The sequence below is a fragment of the Hyperolius riggenbachi genome, chromosome 12, assembly GCF_040937935.1.
Source record: "Hyperolius riggenbachi isolate aHypRig1 chromosome 12, aHypRig1.pri, whole genome shotgun sequence".
In the NCBI taxonomy this organism is placed as follows: Eukaryota; Metazoa; Chordata; class Amphibia; order Anura; family Hyperoliidae; genus Hyperolius; species Hyperolius riggenbachi.
In genome coordinates this window covers 171,785,075-171,809,226 of record NC_090657.1, presented here as the reverse complement: position 1 = coordinate 171,809,226, position 24,152 = coordinate 171,785,075, and the positions used below count along the sequence as shown (strand labels likewise).

Genomic DNA, 24,152 nt, shown 5'->3' with positions numbered 1-24,152 from the left:
GACCCACGGGCCAGAGTTTGGCATTTATGCTCTAAACCTATTTGACAAAAGCTTTTTTAACAGGCTTCTTCTGGCCACACTCTTGTTGTGTACGAGTGCATCCGTACTGGGCATGTGCGAGTAAAGTCCGAGCATGCCCAGTAAAAGAAGCAGCTTTGTTCTACTCAGCATGTTTCGGAGCTCCCTCGCACATGCCCAGTCCGGATGCGCTCATACACAGCGGGAGTGTGGCCACGCCAGGCACTGGAATAATGGGCTGTATGAGATTCTGGGAAGCCTCCGGACCACCCAGAGGTTGTGTAAACTTTGGCAGCACATTTTATATGACACGACTGACTCATACGGAGTCAGGGTTTCCCAGAAGTCGCTGACCATAGATCATAGTCGATAAGGTGTTTGTGCAGTGTGATTTCCATAGGTGAGCTCTGTGTCTGTCCGTGGTCTCATCATGTCTGTGTGTCTGCCCCACTGCTGCAGAGGGAGATCAGTGTCAGGTAAGGATGCATCTCGCTCTGTATCTCTGTATCTGCTTGCTGGGTGCTGCTTGCTGTGGCCGGTCACCTCTTCCTGTGGAAACATTCTGTCATTCTGAGAATCTTTCTAATAATGTAGCTGTCAACCTCTCCGTGTATCGTTTTTCTACGCTGGGTCCTTTTTTTACGCCATCTGCACACCAATAGTAACCACACAAACTTGATTGCTATCTTTCTCCCCCCCCTCTTGCTCTCCAAAATCAAATGAATAGCTTTGTTGGCATGACTAAGATACATACAGGCATTGTCAAAGCAAAGGGAAATGGGGGACATGAAAAGGGCTGAGTCTTGGGGGTTGAGGTGGGATAGAGGTATAATAGTTAAGCAGTCTATGGACATTTGTTTTAGGTTTACCGTTCATTTATACTCCTCACAGTCTGTAGCATGCTGTGACATACTATCCAGCAATTTGTCACTGTGGATTCTTCCTCTCAATCTGTGGCTTGCTGTGACATGGTGTGCAGAGATTGTCACTGTGGATTCCACCCCTTAATCTGTGGCTTGCTGTGACATAGTGTACAGCAATTGTCACTGTGGATTCCTCCTCTCAATCTGTGGCTTGCTGTGAGATAGTGTACAGCGATTGTCGAAACTGATTACTCCTCTCAATTTTTGGCTTGCTGTGACAGTATACAGCGATTATCGCTGTTGGTTCCTCCTCTTAGTCTGTGGCATGCTGTGACATAGTATACAGCGATTGTCACTTTGGATTCCTCCTCTTAGTTTACTAATAGTAAACTAGCTGCAGTATGTGCTAACCCCTGCTACCTCCGATGTGTACAGTATAAGCTGCTACTCTGTGCCTGTACTGATAGTAAACTAGCTGCATTGTGTGCTGATCCCTGCTACCTCCAGTATGTACAGTATCAGCTGTTACTCTGTGCCTGTACTGATAGTAAACTAGCAGCCGTGTGTGCTTATCCCTGCTACCTCCAGTATGCACAGTATAAGTCGTTACTCTGCGTGTACTGATAGTAAACTAGCAAAAGTGTGTGCTGATCTCTGCTACCTCCAGTATGTACAGTGTAAGCTGTTACTCTGCCTGTACTGATAGTCAACTAGCAGCAGTGTGTGCTGATCTCTGCTGCCTCCAGTATGTACAGTATAAGCTGTTACTCTGTGTATGTACTGATAGTAAACTAGCTGCAGTGTGTGCTGATCTCTGCTACTTCCATTATGTACAGTACAAGCTGTTACTCTGTGCCTGTACTGATAGTAAACTAGCAGCCGTGTGTGCTGATCCCTGCTACCTCCAGTATGTACAGTATAAGCCGTTACTCTGCCTGAACTGATAGTAAAGTAGCAGAAGTGTGTGCTGATACCTCCATTATGTACAGTAGAAGCCTTTACTCTGTGCCTGTACTGATAGTAAACTAGCTGCAGTGTGTGCTGATTTCTGCTACCTCTAGTATGTACAGTATAAGCTGTTACTCTGTGTCTGTACTGATAGTAACCTAGTAGGAGTGTGTGCTGATCTCTGCTGCCTCCAGTATGTACAGTATAAGCTGTTACTCTGTGCCTATACTGAAAGTAACCTAGTAGCAGTGTGTGCTGATCTCTGCTGCCTCCAGTATGTACAGTATAAGCTGTTACTCTGTACCTATACTGATAGTAACCTAGTAGAAGTGTGTGCTGATCTCCGCTGCCTCCAGTATAAGCTGTGATGCTGGGCATACACTACTCGATTTTGCCGCTCGATTCTCCCGCTCGATTGAATCCCCGCTCGATCCCGCAGGCGATTCTCTTATGTTCCGCTCATTTTCCTTATCTTTTTGTGTTGTCCTTAATGCAGAATCGAGCGACGAAACGATCGGGCGGGAGATCGGACGTGTCGGAAATTATCTATTGAGCCATCTAAATGGCTCAGAATCGAGCCGTGTATTCCCAACATTACTCTGTGTCTGTACTGATAGAAAACTAGCCGTAGTGTGTGCTGTTCTCTGCTGCCTCCAGTATGTACAGTATAAGCTGTTACTCTGTGTATGTACTGATAGTAAACTAGCTGCAGTGTGTACTGATCTCTGCTGCCTCCAGTTTGTACAGTATAAGCTGTTGCTCTGTGTCTGTACTTATAGTAACTAGCTGCAGTGTGCTGATCTCTGCTACCTCGAGTATGTACAGTATAAGCTGTTACTCTGCCTGTACTGATAGTAAATTAACTGCAGTGTGTGCCGATGTTTGCTTCAGAAACAAAAGCTTCCAAAATGTTCCCCACTTTCGTTCAAATTCATGCCTGTCTTTTCTCTGCCCTGCTTTATGGGATCACTATGATTACTTGCACTTCACTACACAGTGTGAGGACACCTAGCCAGGAGTTTATGTTGGCTGAAAACACTAAAAGAGAGACGCTAGTATCTTAAAACTGGGCTAATATGGTAAAGCAGGTATATTGCATATCTGTTGAGAGCTGCATTTATAATACTGGATTGTTTTTGCTTTGAGAGACTGTTTGCCCTGCGTGTCCTTCAGTTACAGGTTACTTGCTTGATTAACCTACCGGGGACGGCAGGCTCTGGCTCCATTAAAGAGGAACTCCAGTGAACATTTTTACTGTTGGCAGGTGATGTAGCTGCTGCATGGTTTTTGGCAGTTGGAAACAGCCTTAACCACTTCCCGACCGCCGTATATACAATTGGCGGCCGGGAAGTGGACGCCGCAAGGACCGCCGTATTGACAAAATGCGGCGGTCCTTGTATGGGCATGGGCGGAGCGATCGCGTCATCCGTGACGCGATCCTCCGCCTGGCGCCGCTCACCCGCCGCAACATCCCGCCGGCCATACGGTAGCGCCGGCGGGATGTTAACCCGACGATCGCCGCATACAAAGTGTATAATACACTTTGTAATGTTTACAAAGTGTATTATACAGCAGTGTTCTCCCCAGAAATTTTTTCCAGCCGGGTGGCATGAAATAGTAGCCGGGTGGCATGAGAAAGTAGCCGGGTGGGTGAGATGAGAGAATGCAGGGCCAGGGCTTCCGTAAGCAATTATGCTTACAGAATAGGAGGAGGTGAGCTAATGACAGCCGGGTGCTCATCAAAACTAGCCGGGTGGAGCACCCGGCTAAAAGAGCCTGGGGAGAACACTGATACAGGCTGCCTCCTGCCCTGGTGGTCCCAATGTCCGAGGGACCACCAGGGCAGGCTGCAGCCACCCTAGTCTGCACCAAGCGCACTGATTCCCCCCCCCCCTGCCCCAGATCGCCCACAGCACCCATCAGACCCCCCCCCCTGCCCACCCCCCAGACCCCTGTTTGCACCCAATCACCCCCCTAATCACCCATCAATCACTCCCTGTCACTATCTGTCAACGCTATTTTTTTTTTATCCCCCCCCCCTGCCCCCCGCTCCCTCCTGATCACCCCCCCACCCCTCAGATTCTCCCCAGACCCCCCCCCCCAGACCCCCCCCCATGTACTGTATGCATCTATCCCCCCTGATCACCTGTCAATCACCCGTCAATCACCCCCTGTCACTGCCACCCATCAATCAGCCCCTAACCTGCCCCTTGCGGGCAATCTGATCACCCCCCTACACCAATAGATCGCCCGCAGATCCGACATCAGATCACCTCCCAAATCCATTGTTTACATCTATTCTCTCCTCTAAACACCCACTAATTACCCATCAATCACCCATCAATCACCCCCTATCACCACCTGTCACTTTTACCTATCAGATCAGACCCTAATCTGCCCCTTGCGGGCACCCAATCACCCGCCCACACGCTCAGATTGCCCTCTGACCCCCCTTATCAATTCACCAGTGCATTAATTACATCTGTTCTTCCCTGTAATAACCCACTGATCACCTATCAATCACCTGCCAATCACCTATCACCCATCAATCACCCCCTGTCACCCCCTGTCACTGCCACCCATCAATCAGCCCCTAACCTGCCCCTTGCGGGCAATCTGATCACCCACCCACACCATTAGATCGCCCGCAAACCCGCCGTCAGATTACCGCCCAAATGTATTGTTTACATCTGTTATCTTCTCTAAACACCCACCCATCAATCACCCCCTATCACCAACCGTCACTGTTACCTATCAGATCAGACCCTAATCTGCCCCTTGCGGGCACCCAATCACCCGCCCACACGCTCAGATTGCCCTCAGACCCCGTCCCCTTATCAATTCGCCAGTGCATTAATTACATCTGGCCTTCCCTGTAATAACCCACTGATCACCTGTCAATCACCTGCCAATCACCTATCACCCATCAATCACCCCCTGTCACTGCCACCCAACAATCAGCCCCTAACCTGCACTGATCACCCACCCACACCAATAGATCGCCCGCAGATCCGACATCAGATCACCACCCAAGCGCAGTGTTTCCATCTATTCTCTCCTCTAAACACCCACTAATTACCCATCAATCACCCATCAATCACCCCCTATCACCACCTGTCACTGTTACCCATCAGATCAGACCCTAATCTGCCCCTTGCGGGCACCCAATCGCCCGCCTACACGCTCAGATTGCCCTCAGACCCCCCCTTATCAATTCGCCAGTGCAATATTTACATCTGTTCTCCCCTGTAATAACCCACTGATTACCTGTCAATCACCCATCAATCACCCCCTGTCACTGCCACCCATCAATCACCCGCTGTCACTGCCACCCATCAATCAGCCCCTAACCTGCCCCTTGCGGGCAATCTGATCACCCACCCACACCAATAGATCGCCCGCAGATCCGACGTCCGATCACCTCCCAAGTGCAGTGTTTACATCTGTTCTCTACCCTAAACACCCACTAATTACCCATCAATCACCCCCTGTCACTGCTACCTATCAGATTAGACCCCTATCTGCCCCTAGGGCACTCAATCACCCGCCCACACCCTCAGAATGCCCTCAGACCCCAGCCCTGATCACCTCACCAGTGCATTGCTTGCATCTATTCCCCCCTCTAATCACACCTTGAGACACCCATCAATCACCTCCTGTCACCCCCTAGCACACCTACCCATCAGATCAGGCCCCAATTTGCCCCGTGTGGGCTCCTGATCACTCGGCCAAACCCTCAGATCCCCCTCAGACCCCCTTCCGATCACCTCCCCAGTGCATTGATTGCATCTATTTTCCCCTCTAACCACCCCCTGAGACACCCATCAATCACCTCCTGTCACCCCCCTAGCACTCCTATCCATCAGATCAGGCCCAATACAACCTGTCATCTAAAAGGCCACCCTGCTTATGACCGGTTCCACAAAATTCGCCCCCTCATAGACCACCTGTCATCAAAATTTGCAGATGCTTATACCCCTGAACAGTCATTTTGAGACATTTGGTTTCCAGACTACTCACGGTTTTGGGCCTGTAAAATGCCAGGGCGGTATAGGAACCCCACAAGTGACCCCATTTTAGAAAAAAAGACACCCCACGGTATTCTGTTAGGTGTATGACGAGTTCATAGAAGATTTTATTTTTTGTCAAAAGTTAGCGGAAATTGATTTTTATTGGGTTTTTTTCACAAAGTGTCATTTTTCACTAACTTGTGACAAAAAATAAAATCTTCTATGAACTCGCCATACACCTAACGGAATACCTTGGGGTGTCTTCTTTCTAAAATGGGGTCACTTGTGGGGTTCCTATACTGCCCTTGCATTTTAGGGGCCCTAAACCGCGAGGAGTAGTCTAGAAAACAAATGCCTCAAAATGACCTGTGAATAGGACGTTGGGCCCCTTAGCGCACCTAGGCTGCAAAAAAGTGTCACATGTGGTACCGCCGTACTCAGGAAAAGTAGTATAATGTGTTTTGGGGTGTATTTTTACACATACCCATGCTGGGTGGGAGAAATTTCTATGTAAATGGACAATTGTGTGTAAAAAAATCAAACAATTGTCATTTACAGAGATATTTCTCCCACTTAGCATGGGTATGTGTAAAAATACACCCCAAAACGCATTATACTACTTCTCCTGAGTACGGCGGTACCACATGTGTGGCACTTTTTTTACACCCTAAGTACGCTAAGGGGCCCAAAGTCCAATGAGTACCTTTAGGATTTCGCAGGTCATTTTGCGACATTTGGTTTCAAGACTACTCCTCACGGTTTAGGGCCCCTAAAATGCCAGGGCAGTATAGGAACCCCACAAATGACCCCATTCTAGAAAGAAGACACCCAAAGGTATTCCGTACGGAGTATGGTGAGTTCATAGAAGATTTTATTTTTTGTCACAAGTTAGCGGAAAATGACACTTTGTGAAAAAAAACAATTAAAATCAATTTCCGCTAACTTGTGACAAAAAAATAAAAACTTCTATGAACTCACCATACTCCTAACGGAATACCTTGGGGTGTCTTCTTTCTAAAATGGGGTCATTAGTGGGGTTCCTATACTGCCCTGGCATTTTAGGGGCCCTAAACCGTGAGGAGTAGTCTTGAAACAAAAATGACCTGTGAAATCCTAAAGGTACTCATTGGACTTTGGGCCCCTTAGTGCAGTTAGGGTGCAAAAAAGTGCCACACATGTGGTATCGCCGTACTCGGGAGAAGTAGTATAATGTGTTTTGGGGTGTATTTTTACACATACCCATGCTGGGTGGGAGAAATACTTCTGTAAATGACAATCTTTTGTTTTTTTTACACACAATTGTCCATTTACAGAGGTATTTCTCCCCCCCAGCATGGGTATGTGTAAAAATACACCCCAAAACACATTGTACTACTTCTCCCGAGTATGGCGATACCACATGTGTGGCACTTTTTTGCACCCTAACTGCGCTAAAGGGCCCAAAGTCCAATGAGTACCTTTAGGATTTCACAGGTCATTTTGAGAAATTTCGTTTCATGACTACTCCTCACGGTTTAGGGCCCCTAAAATGCCAGGGCAGTATAGGAACCCCACAAATGACCCCATTTTAGAAAGAAGACACCCCAAGGTATTCCGTTAGTAGTATGGCGAGTTCATAGAAGATTTTATTTTTTGTCACAAGTTAGCGTAAATTGATTTTAATTGTGTTTTTTCACAAAGTGTCATTTTCCGCTAACTTTTGACAAAAAATAAAATCTTCTATGAACTCACCATACTCCTAACGGAATACCTTGGGGTGTCTTCTTTCTAAAATGGGGTCATTTGTAGGGTTCCTATACTGCCCTGGCATTTTAGGGGCCCTAAACCGTGAGGAGTAGTCTTGAAACGAAATTTCTCAAAATGACCTGTGAAATCCTAAAGGTACTCATTGGACTTTGGGCCCTTTAGCGCAGTTAGGGTGCAAAAAAGTGCCACACATGTGGTATCGCCGTACTCAGGAGAAGTAGTATAATGTGTTTTGTGGTGTATTTTTACACATACCCATGCTGAGTGGGAGAAAGATCTCTGTAAATGGACAATTGTGTGTAAAAAAAATTAACAAATTGTCATTTACAGAGATATTTCTCCCACCCAGCATGGGTATGTGTAAAAATACACCCCAAAACACATTATACTACTTCTCCTGAGTACGGCAATACCACATGTGTGGCACTTTTTTGCAGCCTAACTGCGCTAAGGGGTCCAAAGTCCAATGAGCACCTTTAGGCTTTACAGGGGTGCTTACAATTTAGCACCCCCCAAAATGTCAGGACAGTAAACACACCCCACAAATGACCCCATTTTGGAAAGTAGACCCTTCAAGGTATTCAGAGAGGGGCATGGTGAGTCCGTGGCAGATTTCCTTTTTTTTTTTTGTCGCAAGTTACAAGAAATGGAAACTTTTTTTTTTTTTTCTCACAAAGTGTCATTTTCCGCTTACTTGTGACAAAAAATAATATCTTCTATGAACTCACTATGCCTCTCAGTGAATACTTTGGGATGTCTTCTTTCCAAAATGGGGTAATTTGGGGGGTATTTATACTATCCTGGAATTCTAGCCCCTCATGAAACATGACAGGGGGTCAGAAAAGTCATAGATGCTTGAAAATGAGAAAATTCACTTTTTGCACCATAGTTTGTAAACGCTATAACTTTTACCCAAACCAATAAATATACACTGAATGGGGTTTTTTTTAATCAAAAACATGTTTGTCCACATTTTTCGCGCTGCATGTATACAGAAATTTTACTTTATTTGAAAAATGTCAGCACAGAAATTTAAAAAATCATTTTTTTTCCAAAATGTATGTCTTTTTTGATGAATATAATAAAAAGTAAAAATCGCAGGAGCAATCAAATAGCACCAAAAGAAAGCTTTATTAGTGACAAGAAAAGGAGCCAAAATTCATTTAGGTGGTAGGTTGTATGAGCGAGCAATAAATCGTGAAAGCTGCAGTGGTCTGAATGGAAAAAAAGTGTCCGGTCCTTAAGGGGTAGAAAGCCCTAGGTCCTCAAGTGGTTAAACAGCTATTTCCCACAATGCAGCAAGAGTACGACAGGAAACTGCCAAGAGTACGTACTTTTCTTGTTTCTTGTGGGAGGGGTTTCACCACAATATCAGTCATACAGCGCCCCCTGATGGTCTGTTTGTGAAAAGGAATAGATTTCTCATGCAAAAGGGGGTATCAGCTACTGATTGCGATAAAGTTCAATTCTTGGTGGGAGTTTCTGTTTAAGAACCAGAGCCTTTTTTTCAGTGTAGCGCTTCCTGAACTCTGTGATTGGCTCACAGATGTACGGAACTCCACCTGTCTCCAACCATTGAGCCAAAATATAATTTAATAGCCCAGTAATTAAGAGTGCTCAGATGAAGCTTCTGCAGGTAAAATTTCAGTCTTGATATTTCAATCAGATGTCTGGAAGCACTAGAGTCTGGTGCAGCTGCCTGCATAGCATCCTCTCCACTGTTTAGTAAGAAAGGGGGCGGGGTTAGGACTAAACTCTCTGAGAGGTTTGCAGGTGATAGCACAGGCAGTCTGTGGTGCAGGAAGTAGCTAGTGTCTGGTTTCCTGGCCAGGTATTTTACAGATATCAGCTAATGGAGGAACTTGTAGACAGATAAAGAGAAGCTGTGCACAGATCTAGGAAAACATTTGTGTCTAAAATGACTTTATAGCTTTAAAACTACACGTAAGCTGGGGTAATCATTAATCTTAATTTTATATACCGTATGATTCTAAAATGACTTAATTGTGGCCGGTGTCAGGAGAAAGTATGCTCAGTGTCGGGAGGAAATGCATTCCCTTTGACTATTCAAGCCAATGTCAATAGCTGCTCAAATTTTCACCATACAATTTTTTTTTCTGTAGGTATCCTTTCATTATACAGTTTCCAATTCTACGCTGAGTTTACCTCACCCAGAATGACTTCAGAGTCACTTTAACCACTTGAGGACCCACCCTTTACCCCCCCCTTAAGGACCAGCGCTGTTTTAGCTGATCTGTGCTGGGTGGGCTGTGCAGCCCCCAGCACAGATCAGGGTGCAGGCAGAGCGACCAGATCGCCCCCCTTTTTTCCCCACTAGGGGGATGATGTGCTGGGGGGGTCTGATCGCTCCTGCCTTGCCTGGGTGTTGCGGGGGGGGGGGGGGCACCTCAAAGCCCCCCTCCGCGGCGAAATTCCCCCCCTCCCTCTCATACCTTTCCCCTCTAGCAATCTGGGCTGCACAGGACGCTATCCGTCCTGTGCAGCCAGTGACAGGCTGTCCCCTGTCACATGGCGGCGATCCCCGGCCGCTGATTGGCCGGGGATCGCCGATCTGCCTTACGGCGCTGCTGCGCAGCAGCGCCGTACAATGTTAACAAAGCGGATTATTTCCGCTTGTGTTTACATTTAGCCTGCGAGCCGCGATCGGCGGCCCGCAGGCTATTCACGGAGCCCCCAGCCGTGAATTGACAGGAAGCAGCCGCTCGCGCGAGCGGCTGCTTCCTGATTAATTAGCCTGCAGCCGGCGACGCAGATCTGCGTCGCTGGTCCTGCAGCTGCCACTTTGCCGACGCGCGGTATGAGTGCGCAGTCGGCAAGTGGTTAAAGGACAACTGTAGTGAGGGATATGGAGGCTGCCATATTTATTTCCTTTTAAGCAATACCAGTTGCCTGGCTGTCCTGCTGATCCTCTGCCGCTAATACTTTTAGCCATAGACCATGAACAAGCATGCAGTAGATCAGGTGTTTCTGACATTATTCTGACATGATTGATTCAGACACTGCAGCCATATAGACCAGCAAGGCAGCCACGCAACTGGCATTGTTTAAAAGGAAATAAATATTTCAGGCTACATATTCTTCTCACTTCAGTTGTCCTTTAAAGTGGACCTGAACTCTTGCACAGGACAGAAGGAAAACATAGAGAAATGCACCCTGTATGTCTTTAGAGAGTTTAGCCTGTCTAATTCTCCCTCATCTGTTACTAATCACAAGTTGTAATTTGATCTCTTCCCCATGTCACATGACTGCCACGGCAGATAAGGCAGATCATCTCATTTGAAAGCACAGGATGTTAACAATATGTCTGCTTCCAGGAAAGCAGGAAGTAGAAACAGTTCAGATTTATTTCAGGATTTGTATCAGCTGTAACAATGAAATGTTTTTCTGTAAAGGTTATTTTGCTGTTGCATATCTTTTAGAGCAGAGAGGAAGTTCTGAGTTCAAGTCCGCTTTAAAGCGGATCCGAGATGAAAAACTAACTATAATAAGTAACTTGTCTATATATCTTATCTAAAGTTTAGACAGTTTACACAGCATATCTAGCGACAAACCGATTCAACAGTTTATGATTATTTATTCCTGTGATACAATGAGGGCAGCCATGCTCTGTTTGTCACATTGTCACAGGCTGGGGGATGGAGGTGCTATCAGCTTGCCTGTGTGTAAATTCAGTCCACTCTGCCTCTGAAATCTCCTCCTCCTGCCCAGACTGAGCTCCCATAAGCCCTTGCTACAGTGCCAATGTGAAAAAGCTGTTGGCGAGGCTTGTTTAGTTTATAGGGAATTAGAGTAGTAACAGGAGCAGAGCGGGCGGACAGAATAGCAAGCACTCCTTTGCTTATAATAATGTGCTTTTTCTAATGCCCTGATGTTAATACTAAGTGCTAAAATACTCTGACAGGTACACTTGCCTAGACATAATATAGCATTCGGGCCGCTGTTTGTGGCTCGCTCCCCCTCCCTTCTCTCAGTCTGGTTTGGGCGGTGGGAGGGCGAGTGTGTGTGTGTGTGTGTGTGGGGTAATAGATATTTTTCCACTGTGGGCAGACCAATATGAAGAGAGGAAGCTGCCCACTCCTTCCTGCCATAGCTCTGTCTCCCCCGCTCAGCACAGGAAGCCTGATCTGCTATCACCTAAGCTGGACACTGCACCTCGCTGCTATTTTAAGAATGCTTCAGTTCACCTCTGAAACAAGAAAGGGCCTTGATATCTGTACAAACGATTTGCGAGTCAACAGATCAAATGCACAACGCAGATCATTTTATCAAGCAGTATAATGGCCTAGAACAGACGTGTATAAAAATCTGGAGAGATCAAATGTTCTGAAACGCCTTTAACCAGTTCAGGACCACAGGCTTACGCACCCCTGGTGACCAGACTATTTTTTACAATTCAGCACACTGCAGCTTCAACAGCTCGCTGTAGAGCCATACAACGAAGCACACAAGTGAATCCCCCTTCCTTTTCTGCCCACCAACAGAGCTTTCTGTTGGTGGGCTCTGATCGCTGGTGTCATTACATGTTTGTTTATTTTTATATTTGTATTCTTTTTTAAATACATTTTTGTATTTATTTTGATAACTCCTCCCCCCCCTCCCCCCCGACAGACAATCAGGGCAATCCTCTCTCATAGGAATCAGCTTATGAGAGGGAATCGTGATCGGAGCCTCTCCAGGGGACAGCCGAGTGACACGGCTGTCCCCAGTACAGAGCTGCAATAGATCACAACACTGTATAATGTAAATAGATGGCGGTTTCGCCGTCTAACAGTCTCCTAGCGGCGATCACCTCTGGTAGACTGATGAAGGACCAGAGCTCTGTCACTCAAGCGTTGATGCATGCGCATAGGCACACGCTATCCCCTGTAAAACCCCTCCCCAGGACATGATGCATTTCAGCGTTAGGCGGTCCTGGGGCTGCTACCTCCCCGACGCCTATTGACATTAGGCAGTCGGGAAGAAGTTAAAGGACACCTATAACTTACAAAAAAAAAAAATACTTACCTTGAAGGGGGGGTCCTCTGGTTGGTCTACTGGCTTCCCCAGTCTTACTACACCCCTCCGTTCCTCTGCTGGGGCCCTCTTAACATTCTAATACTTTAATGTCAGATTGTTTGCGGCCACGCCCCCCGGAACTACAGACCACACCTGCGCAGTAGCATAAAGGTAAGAAGGTGAGGCGCGGCACACCTTACCGTGTCAATTTGGGTGCATAACCAGGGATGCAAAGCGACACCCTATATCGATCAAGTAGTTAAAAGATTGGTTAGCCCACCAGCTTCTCAAAGAGCAAAGCGTAGGTTTAATTTTTCCATCATATGTCAAACACCATATGTTGACAATTGCCATGCAGGGTCCCCTTCTTCAGAACAGTGCAGACAAGCATTTGTCTGCACTGTTCTGAAGAAGGGGACCCTGCGTGGCTCCGAAACAATACTCAACATATGGCGTTTGACATATGATGGAAGAATAAACCTACACTTTGCTCTGGGAGAAGCTGGTGTGCTAACTAATCTTTTAACGACCTGTGCATCAGCATAGAGCAGCTGATGCGTGGCTTTTTTCTCTGTGCATGAGCAGCTATGTGCTACTGAGCACTCGCAATCCCATTACCGCCTGCGCACTGTGGTTGCACTTGTACATAGAGGGGAGCGCGGCCACAAAGACAAGGGGGGTCCCGGCAGTGGAGGGGTTGCAGAGGGTCCAGGAGGCATCCAGAATCTTCCTCCTACTGACTTTACTATTTTTTAAGTTACAGGTGTACTTTAAAGGGAACCTGAAGAGGGAGGTATTTGGAGGCTGCCATATTTATTTTTTTAAACAATACCAGTTGCCTGGCAGCCCTGCTGATCATTCTGGCGTGAGTAGAGCCTGAATCACACACCTGAACCATGCATGTGGCTAATCCTGTCAGACTTCAGTCAGAATCTAAAAGCATTTCAGACTAAAAGCATTAGAGGCAGAGGTTCAGTAGGACTGCCAGGCACTCTGCATTGTTTAAAAGGAAATGAATGTAAGCCTCCATATCCCTCCCACTACAGGTTTACTTTAAAGGACAACCGATGTGACATGATGAGATGGACATGTGGATGTACAGTGCCAAGCACACAAATAACTATGCTGTGTTCCTTTTTTCTCTTTCTCTGCCTGAAAGAGTTAAAGGGACCCCGAGCACCTCTCATGGGCATGCCTTTAAGACTCCGACCAGTGCTGCAAAGTACTTAAATATGCATACCTTTCTGTAGCTTATGCTCTCCTCTTTCATTTGAATCGCTGTTCTACACCAAATAGTTTTCATTCGATTTCAATTTAAAAATCGCAGTTATAACTTCTGGGTCACTCCTGTCTTCTTTGTTAGAGAAGTGCATCACTGAATGAAGCAGGAAGAGGAAGTGACATGCATGGCCATTGCAAGAGGCTCCTCTAGAGGAGTCATAGCATGACTTTGTTGGAAGTAGGCTGTCTTATGGTGGCCATACATGGTTCAATTTTTTCATACAATCTTACCATTTCTATGTAGCAGAAGGGTAAATTAAGTGAATATACTGAAAGGATAATTTAGGCAGTTCCCTTATACTACATAGAATTGGTAAGATTGGATGAAAAAATTGTAACATGTATGGCCACCTTTAACCACTTAACGAGTGGTGGCTGGTCTTTCCTGTATTTCCATGGAAACGGCCGCTTGTTCGAGCGGCCGTTCCATGTCAGTTGACGGAGGGAAATAATAAGTAGAGACCGAGAGCCTAATATAGTGTAGTACGTTTGGAAAATGGAGGAAAAATAGAAACGTAAGTATTATACTCACAAACCTGGGTTACCCTTAGGCAACCACTGAATAGGCAGGTGGGGAGATTAGGCCTGTCCCTACTCAGGGCTAAGATGTAGCTCTCTGTAGAAGGAAGAAAGGAGGGTTTGACACCCTTCCACCAAGGGTCGATAACTTGATATACGAAGGTACAGAGGCGCCAATAGGATAAAAATTGATAAAAAGTTTTAAATTGTTCAGGTGGCGGTGGTGGACCAGCTACACCAAAACAGACACAAAACTGTTGATTGAAGAAGCATAAATTTATTCACATACTCCTAAACAACTGCAACGCGTTTCACGGGCATCATCCCGCTTCATCAGGCAATAAACAACCGGATTATCACACAGCTTTTTTGGAGCCCAAGCTGTGTGATACTCCGGTTGTTTATTGCCTGATGAAGCTGGATGATGCCCGTGAAATGCGTTGCAGTTGTTTAGGAGTGTGTGAATAAATGTATGCTTCTTCAATCAACAGTTTTGTGTCTGTTTTGGTGTAGCTGGTCCACCACCGCCACCTAAACAATTTTAAACTTTTTATAAATTTTTATCCTATTGGCGCCTCTGTACCTTCGTATATCAAGTCCACGGAGGGAGTCTCCGTGAACAGCCTGCGAGCCTCCTATCGCGGCTCGCGGGCGAAATGTAAACACGCGGGGAAGAAATCCCCGGTGTTTACGTCGCATGGCGCTGCTGTTGCAGCAGCGCTGTAAAGGAGATCGGCGATCCCCGGCCTCTAATTGGCCAGGGATCGCTGGCATCTGATAGGCTGAAGCCTATCAGAGGCGGTACAGGACGGATCGCCGTCCTGTACCGCCCTCAGTAAGGAGGAGAGGGCGGGGGAATAGCGCTGCGGAGGGGGGTTTTGAGGAGCCCCCCCGCCCCCCCAAAGCACAAAAGCTGGCGGCGATCAGACCCCCCCAGCAGGACATCCCCCTAGTGGGGAAAAAAGGGGGGAAGACTGATCGCCCTGGCTGCTATCTGATCTGAGCTGCGGGCTGAAGGGGCATAACTAGAGGGGAGCAGCTCCTGTGACTGCAGGGGGCCCAGAGCAGTAAGGGGGCCCCAACTTCTACTCCACTCCCTCTGATACAGAAATCCATCCTTCAGATCAGGTGTTTGTGGCTACACTTGTTATGGGTGTGATGATCCTGATGGCCACACTTGTGTTATTCCCCTTGTGAGATGGGCCCCCGGGCTGTGAAGGTCACTAAGGGGAGGAAAGGGAAGGGGTGGGAACATTGGAGGCCCATCAAAGTTTTGCTGGGGGAGCTTCACGATTTATAGTTACGCTACTGACCAGTGTAGTTTGAGTTATAAATGAACACATTTTTCTTCTGAAGTCTTTATGGTATTTGTGCCAGGGTGCATGGTTAGGGGTGTGGTGGGGGCGTGGCATATATCTCCCTCTCTCTCAAAAAGTTGGAGGTATGCCCAATAAATCTGCAGCGTGTCTACTTCCTGCTTTCATGGAAGCAGACATATTGTTAACATGGGTTTACAAATTAGATGCTCTGCCATGGCAGAGGAGATTCCTGAGCTGGCACAGCTGAGAGATCAAATTACACTTGTGATTAGTAACAAATGAGGGGGAATTAGACAGGCTAAACTCTCTACATACAGGGTGCATTTCTCTGTGTTTTCCGTCTGTCCTGTGCAAGCATCCAGGTCCAGTTTAAAGGAATGATGTGACAACTCTGGGACGGAACTTCCCAGGTCACACCCCTTATGATTATAAAGCATCTCACCTGGAGGACATGTAGTCTTTCGGTTCCTGTAATAACAGCAGCCTGCCTCTGATTGGCAATTGCTACAAAGTAACCCTTCCCCCCTTCACCAGGGATTCTGGTTGCTGCTTGCAGTATTTGCCATGAGTCAGCCTTGCTTGTCTTCTAGACTTGTGGACGTCTATTGTGAGGTTGGCAGGAGTGCAGCCATCTTGTCTGCCTTCTTATGTGTTCCTCCTCTCCTTTCTCCCTCCATGTGTGATCACCACCACTCATCCTGTTTCTCCTCCCTGTGCTGTGTTCCGCTCAGAGGAAGCTCCGCTGGGACATGTGAGATCCGTGTTCAGCCTGCGTGTGCCGTCACTTTCACTAAATGCATTGTGTGTGTGTGTGTGTGTGTGCTCTCTGCCGTTGATTGGCTGGACTGACCTGTGTGCTCACAGCTCCGATTCGCTCACCTTTTTGCTTAAAATGGAACATCTATTGGGGGGAGGGACACATAGTCATCACTGACCATATCAGCTGTGAAATTTGCTGCCAGCCTCATAGATAGCATACGGATTAGCCATAAACTTCTGGCTACTTGTCCAGAACGCCCATAAAGCCAAAGCTTACATCCACAAGTCAAATACAACCTTAAAACGAACATATGACGATGAAAGGCATCATCACAGATTACTTACACAGTGAAAACCAAATAGCAAAATTATTTTTTATTCCAGAGATAGACCCTGGAGAATTGTATGCTAATGAATATTGTGGCTAAGTGTGTCACGCATGAGTATCTCAGTTTCAGGAGAAAGTCCAGGAGCCTTTTAAACCTTCCTGTTGGTTCATTAAAGGGAACCTGAAACAAGGTATATGGAGGCTGCCATATTTTCTTTATTTTAAACAATACCAGTTGCCTGGCAGTCCTGCTGATCTCTTTGGCTACAGTAGTGGCTGAATCACAGACCTGAAATAAGCATGCAGCTAATCCAGTTTGACTGCATGCTTGTTCAGGGGCTGTGGCTGAAAGCATTAGAGATGCAGGATCAGCAGGAGAGTCAGGCAACTGGTATTATTTTAAAAGGAAAAATCCATATCCTTCTCAGTATAGGTTCCCTTTAAAGTGAGAGAAAAAGAGTCAGGAACTTTAGTTTGGAGAGCTCAATGCAGACGTCTCTGTAACGGAAACTATCCAGTTCCACCAATAACTCCATGCTTATCTGAAATGACAAATAATAATGTTTGACTGGTGCTGGCTAACTCAGCACTGCCTGGCACCTACTCCTGCAGCTGCTGTGCTTGCTGGTGCCATAGACTGCCAGGCTGCATGTGTGCATGCCACCCAAGCAAGAGTCTGCAGGGACCCGATCCATAGCAAGAAGCGTGCCACAACTGGGGACAAGTCAGAATTTGGCCATTTAAATAGACTTCCTATCGATTTTGATAGGCCCATTTCCAAGCTGTATCCAATTTTAGCCTCTTGATGATTATCTCTATTGGGCAGTGCTGAGTTATGTTGGTGCCACAGCTCATAAATTGGGGCTTTCATCAAGAGAGAGGGTTTTTCGGATTCTGCAATCGAAGCTAAAGGATACAATTTTGCATGCGGTGTTCCGAGTGTTTTTATTGATGATACATAACATGACCAACAATATGTGGACCCGGAAGCAGCCATCACACTCATATATTCTTATTAAAAGCATATACCATTAATAAATGGTACCAACACAGATTGCAATGGGGACCCTGCTTGGCACACAGGGGCATTACTATGCTGAAACAGAAAAACCTCTGCCCATACTGTGCCTGCAAGGTTGGAAGCACACAGCTTTCTAGGAAATCCTTGCATGCTTTACTGTTCATATTTCCTTCATTAGAAATAGGAAGTCACCCCCAGACTATAACGAACAGCCCACTATTACTCCACCACCAGACTTTACAGTTGGTACTGTCTTCTCAGGCAGGTATAAAACTAATGATATGATTGGTTGGAAACTGTGAACTTGAGTGGCCTCCTGCCTTGTGGTTTTGACGTTGTTAATGCTTCTGGACGTGTCACAATACCAGAACTGACGGGTGACCACAGCTGGACAAGCAGAGCAGGAAATGAATGTTGTGATTGGTTTGTCTCTTCTCATGTTTGTCTGTGAAGTCGGTATGGCTGTGTGCTTGAATTTATTCACTTATCAGTAGCTGATGGCCAGAACGTAACCAAACCCATTCATTACAGGAGGTGTCCACATACATTTGGTTATGTCATGTAAAGGGATTTGGAAATCTATATGGTGGCTTCGTTTTCCAGTCACATTTCACAGCTATCTCTGTTTCCACCACTAGGGCGGCGCTGGCATCTGCTCACCAGTCACAGCCTCTTCCGCGGACTCTGAATGTCTTGAAAGAGACCCCACAAGTCAGAGTCATGCACACAATCATCAGGTAGGTGTCGCCCGAAGTCTTAGGTTTCTGCTTCTCACCAACCTCAGAAAAACAACCTCTTTATGATATATCTGTATATTCCTCCAATCAGGAACCGGGATACTAGTCGAGACGAGTTCATCTTTTATTCCCGCCGATTGATGAGGCTTCTTATAGAGCATGCACTGTCCTTCCTGCCATTCAGGGTGAGTATGACAAGTCTGACAAATGTGTTACCTCACACTCTGCACTGACTGTCATGGCAACCAGGTATCTCTGGCCTATGCAGGGGGAAGTCCTGCACACCCCTGATACTCACTCTTTTCTCGTTACAGAGCTGCACGGTTCAGACCCCACAAGGACATGAGTACAAGGGGCGCTCTTACGATGGAAAACGGGTGAGAGTGAGCTGCCTGCTGAGAGATGTGGTGATGATGGGAATATGGTTGCCATGAGCAACAAAAGCACTTTCCTTTGAAAAATTCTAATTATGAAGTCTGTTTAAGTTGCATGTGTGTTTGCTAACTGTGATAACTTTGCCAAGGTAGATGATTATAGGTGATTATAGAGTGGAATAATTAGGTAATGACCAGTCATCTTCCTGCACTTCCTGATCATGGCCAGTCTTGTCCCTGCGCTTCCTCAATATGGCCAGTCTTGTCCCTGCGCTTCCTGATCATAGCCAGTCTGGTCCTTGCGCTTCCTGATCATGGCCAGTCATGTTCCTCGATTGAATATGGCCGGTAATATCCTTGCAGTTGCAGATAATGCCCAGTAATGTCCCTGTACTTCCTGGTAATGGCCAGTCCTGTACTTGCAAATTTTGATTTTAGCCAATCATGTTATGTCACTTCCTAATTATGGCCAGTTATGTCCCTGCACTTTCTGGTTATGGCCAGTTATGTTTCTGTCATTCCATATTATGGCCAGTCAAGTTCTTGCACATTCTAATTATGGCCACTCATGTCTTTGCACTTCGTGATTGTGGCTAGTCTTGTCCCTGCATTTCCTGATTATGGCCAGTCTTGTCCCTGCACTTCCTTATTATGGCCAGTCTTGGCCTGATTATGGCTAGTCTTGCCCCTGCACTTCCTGATTATGACCAGTCTTGTCCCTGCACTTCCTGATTATAGCCAGTCTTGTCCCCGCACTTCCTGATTATGGCCAGTCTTATCCCTGTACTTCCTCATTATGGCCAGTCTTGTCCCTGCACTTCCTTATTATGGCCAGTCTTGTCCCTGCACTTCCTGATTATGGCCAGTCTTGTCCCTGCACTTCCTCATTATGGCCAGTCTTATCCCTGCACTTCCTCATTATGGCCAGTCTTATCCCTGCACTTCCTCATTATGGCCAGTCTTGTCCCTGCACTGACATTATGGCCAGTCGTGTTCCTCAATTGAATTTTAATCCTTTCTAATTATGGCCACTAATGTCTTTGCACTTCATGATTATGACCAGTTGTGTCTCTGTATGTTCTGGTTATAGCCAATCTGTCCTTGTACTTCCTGGTTATGGCCAGTGTTGTCCCTGCACTTCCTGGTTATGGCCAGTGTTGTCCCTGCACTTCCTAGTTAATGTAACCCTTGTCCCTGCACTTCCTGATTATTGACAGTCCTGTCCCCGCACTTCCTGTGTAGCACCCAACTGTCCCTCTTTGGGAGCCCTGTCCCTCTGTCCCTCTTTCCTCCTCATTTGTCCCTCTCTCAGGACTTTCTCCCTTTTTCTATGTAAAATATATATATATATATATATATATATATATATATATATATATATATATATATATATATATATATATATATATATATATATATATATATATATATTATTTCTCTACTAAGTGTTTGACTCTAAACGTTATTCCCATCCTTTAAATTGATATATTACTACTAATTTTAAAATGTTAATATGAAGGAAATGGACCAGTATTGAAAGGACCAGTGTGGTTTGAATTATAAAACAACATATTTTTGTGTCAGGGGCGTGATCAGGGGTGTGGCTTAAGTGTCCCTCTTTCTCATATCTAAAAGTTGGGAGGTATGCTTCCTGGTTAATGTCACCCTTGTACCTGCACTTCCTGATTAATACCAGTATTGTCCCTGCACTTCCTGGTTATGGCCAGTGTTGTCCCTGCACTTCCTGGTTATGCCCAGTCTTGTCCACAGAACTGGCCATAACATAGGAAGTGCAGGGACAAGTGCTCAGTTTCAGTAAAGTTCATGGATTGCAGGCTGAATGATCAGATGGTGGATTTGTACCACCGAGTGATCTGTGATCATGTCGCACTTCTGCTACCTGTGTACATAAATGGGAAAAATGTACAATGTAATCTCAGTGATCCAGTCTTACAGCTCAACCACAAATGTAATGAATTCAGCCATGATCCTCTGCAGTGTGTGTGTGTCTCAGTTGTGCTGCTGCAGAGCTGACTCCAACCCTTCTTTCCTTTAGATCACCGGGGTGTCCATCCTGCGAGCCGGGGAGACCATGGAACCGGCGCTGAGAGCTGTATGCAAGGATGTGAGAATCGGAACCATCCTGATCCAAACCAACCCCAGCACAGGGGAGCCAGAGGTCAGAGGGCACTGGATCTGTGTGTGTGTGTAGTGTGTGTGTGTGTGTGTGTGTGCGTGTGCGTGTGCGCAGTGTGTATGTGTGCGCAGTGTGTATGTGTGTGTAGTGTGTGTGTGTGTGTGTGTGTGTGTGTACGTGTGTGTGTGTGTGTGTGTGTGTGTGCGTGTGTGTGTGTGTGTGTACACAGTGTGTGTGTGTACACTGTGTATGTGTGTGTACAGTGTGTGTGTACTCTGTGTGTGTATGTGTCTGTACAGTGTGTGTGTGTGTGTGTGTGTGTGTGTGTGTGTGCAGTGTGTGTACAGTGTGTGTGTACACTGTGTGTGTGTGTGTGTGCAGTGTGTGCATAGTCCCCAACCGTCCTGTTTTCGTCTGAATTTTCCCGATTTTGGGGGGCTATCCCGGTATGAGCCCCCCAAGTCCCGGGCGGCTGTCAGTATTGACAGCCGCCCATAACAGGAGGGGAGCAGCACAGTGGAGGGAGAGCTTTGGGCAGCGGCGGAGAAGGGGGCCATCTCCCCCCCCTTCCCTCACCTTAGGGTGCTCTGCCTCCCTCGCTCTCCCCTCCGATACTAGTGTGGCGGCGTTTGGCACTTGGCAACGGGCGGGACTTACCTTCCGTGTCGCTCCAATCGCTGGCCGGAAGTTCTGGTTCTGCAGCCGCTGCTCTGGTCTGGATCAGACCAGAGTAGTGGCAAATCATCCCGCGCCGGCGACGAGACGAGACCAGACGGGACAGAGGCACGGAAGGCAAGTTCCACCCCTCTGCCAGCCACCGCACTTAATTCCGGAGGGGACAGCGAGGGAGGGAGAGCACTCTAAGGTGAGGGAAGGGGGGGGGGAGATGGCCCCCCTTCTCCATCGCTGCCCACCGCTCTCCCTCTTCTCTGCGCTGCTCCCCTCCTGGGGGGGGGGAGGGACACCTGGCTACCTATTCTGGGCACATATACACCTGCCTACATATACTGGCTACACATACACCTGCCTACATATACTGGCTACATATACACCTGCCTACATATACTGGCTACATATACACCTGCCTACATATACTGGCCTCATATACACCTGCCTACATATACAGGGACATATAACCCTGCCTACATATACTGGCTACATATACACCTGCCTACATATACTGGCTACAGATACACCTGCCTACATATACACCTGCCTACATATACTGGGACATATAACCCTGCCTACATATACTGGCTACATATACACCTGCCTATATACTGGGACATATACACCCTGGCTACATATACTGGGCACATATCCCCCTGGCTACATATACTGGGCACATATCCCCCTGGCTACATATACTGGGCACATATACCCCCTGGCTACATATACTGGGCACATATACACCCTGGCTACATGTACTGGGCACATATACCCCTGGCTACATATACTGGGCACATATACCCCTGGCTACATATACTGGGCACATATACCCCTGGCTACATATACTGGGGACATATACCTCTGGCTACATATACTGGGCACATATATCCCTGACTACATATACTGGGGACATATACCTCTGGCTACATATACTGGGCACATATATCCCTGGCTACATATACTGGGGACAACTGGCTGTTTGTATGAGGGATATATTTATTAAAAAATATAAGGACATCAATATTAAAAAAAAAATCTTCAAAAAACTTTATGGTAGGCGTGACTTGGGGGTGTGGTTAGGGGTGTGGTTAGGGGTGTGGCCTGTGTCCCGATTTATAATTTTAAAATGTTGGGAGGTGTGTGTGTGTATGTGTGTGTAAAGTGTGTGTACACCCTGTGTGTGTGTGTACACACTGTGTGTGTACAGTGTGTGTGTACACACTGTGTGTGTGTGTGTACAGTATGTGTGTACACAATGGGCTTGATTCACAAAGCGGTGCTAACCTACTTAGCACGTCTAAAGTCTTTAGACGCGCTAACCAGGGTGCTAAGTAGGTTAGCACCGGATTTCTCAATCAGATCGTGCGCTAACTTTGCGCGCGTAAAGTTTTACGCGCGCTAAGTCCCATAGGCTTCAATGGGCACTTCGCGCGGTGCGCCCTGTGCTCTGTGCAGTACGCGCGTAAAGTTTTACGCGCATAAAGTTTTGCGCGCGTAAAGTTTTATGCGCGAAAATCTTGTTTAGACGTGCTAAGGGGGTTTTCACAGGCGTGCTAACAGTTAGCACCGCTTTGTGAATCAAGCCCAATGTGTGTATACACAGTGTATGTGCGTGTACACAGTGTGTGTGTGTGTGTGTACACAGTGTGTGTGTGTGTATGTGTGTGTACAGTGTGTGTGTACACAGTGTGTGTATGTGTGTGTACAGTGTGTGTGTGTGTGTGTACAGTGTGTGTGTGTGTGTGTGTACAGTGTGTGTGTACAGTGTGTGTGTGTCAGTAAGTTACATATGCACACACCACCAAGACTGATCATGTCATGAACATACTGTGAATACAGGGGTCCCCTCACATTATAAACTATATAGTTAATGCTATTGTGGAAAATCACTCAGGTCAGTTTCACACTGCTAACTTGCGTTAGGGGAGGAACACTAAAAATAGCCTTTGGGGACTACCGTGGCAATGCGCAGTAATCCCCCTTCTGGCCACAAGCCAAGCAGGAAGTGAGGTTACCTGGCGCTCACTTCCTGTGGCTGAAAATCAAATTGAGCGGAAGTGTATTGAAAAAATACGCTTCCATGCATTGCGTGCTGCAATGCCAAAAGGCAAAAAAAGGGTTTAAAAAGCTACGTCGCCATAGATTTATATGACTTGCCCGACAATGCGCTGTTGCTTTTGTGGCGAATCGGGCACTTCCAGCGGATCGCATCGAACTGCGCCAGGTATGAAATGCCCCATAGACTTTCACTGGCATAGCGTTACCTTACAGTGAAACAGGGTAACACAGCGCACCAGTGTGAAAGGGGCCTCTTCAACATTAAAGTCAGGGGCTGGAACGGGGAGTGTGACCTTGGAATGAGTGGACCAACAGAGGAACGGGAAGGCTCTATGGAGTCCAGAGCCTT

General features: G+C 46.8%; 1 protein-coding gene across 5 annotated transcripts in view; it reads left to right on the top strand.

Moving 5' to 3' along the window:
• UCKL1 (uridine-cytidine kinase 1 like 1) overlaps positions 1–24,152 on the top strand; it is a 69,115-nt gene that overhangs the window by 40,286 nt on the left and 4,677 nt on the right. For 4 of the 5 annotated variants that reach the window (XM_068262785.1, XM_068262787.1, XM_068262783.1 and 1 more), the window contains 5 exons: positions 16,452–16,471; positions 18,467–18,565; positions 18,657–18,750; positions 18,880–18,942; positions 20,996–21,118. In XM_068262785.1, the coding sequence (XP_068118886.1) occupies positions 16,452–16,471; positions 18,467–18,565; positions 18,657–18,750; positions 18,880–18,942; positions 20,996–21,118 (399 nt within the window). Of the gene's footprint in view, positions 1–477; positions 495–16,451; positions 16,472–18,466; positions 18,566–18,656; positions 18,751–18,879; positions 18,943–20,995; positions 21,119–24,152 lie in introns of all 5 variants that reach the window. The other variant, XM_068262784.1, reaches the window with a different exon arrangement.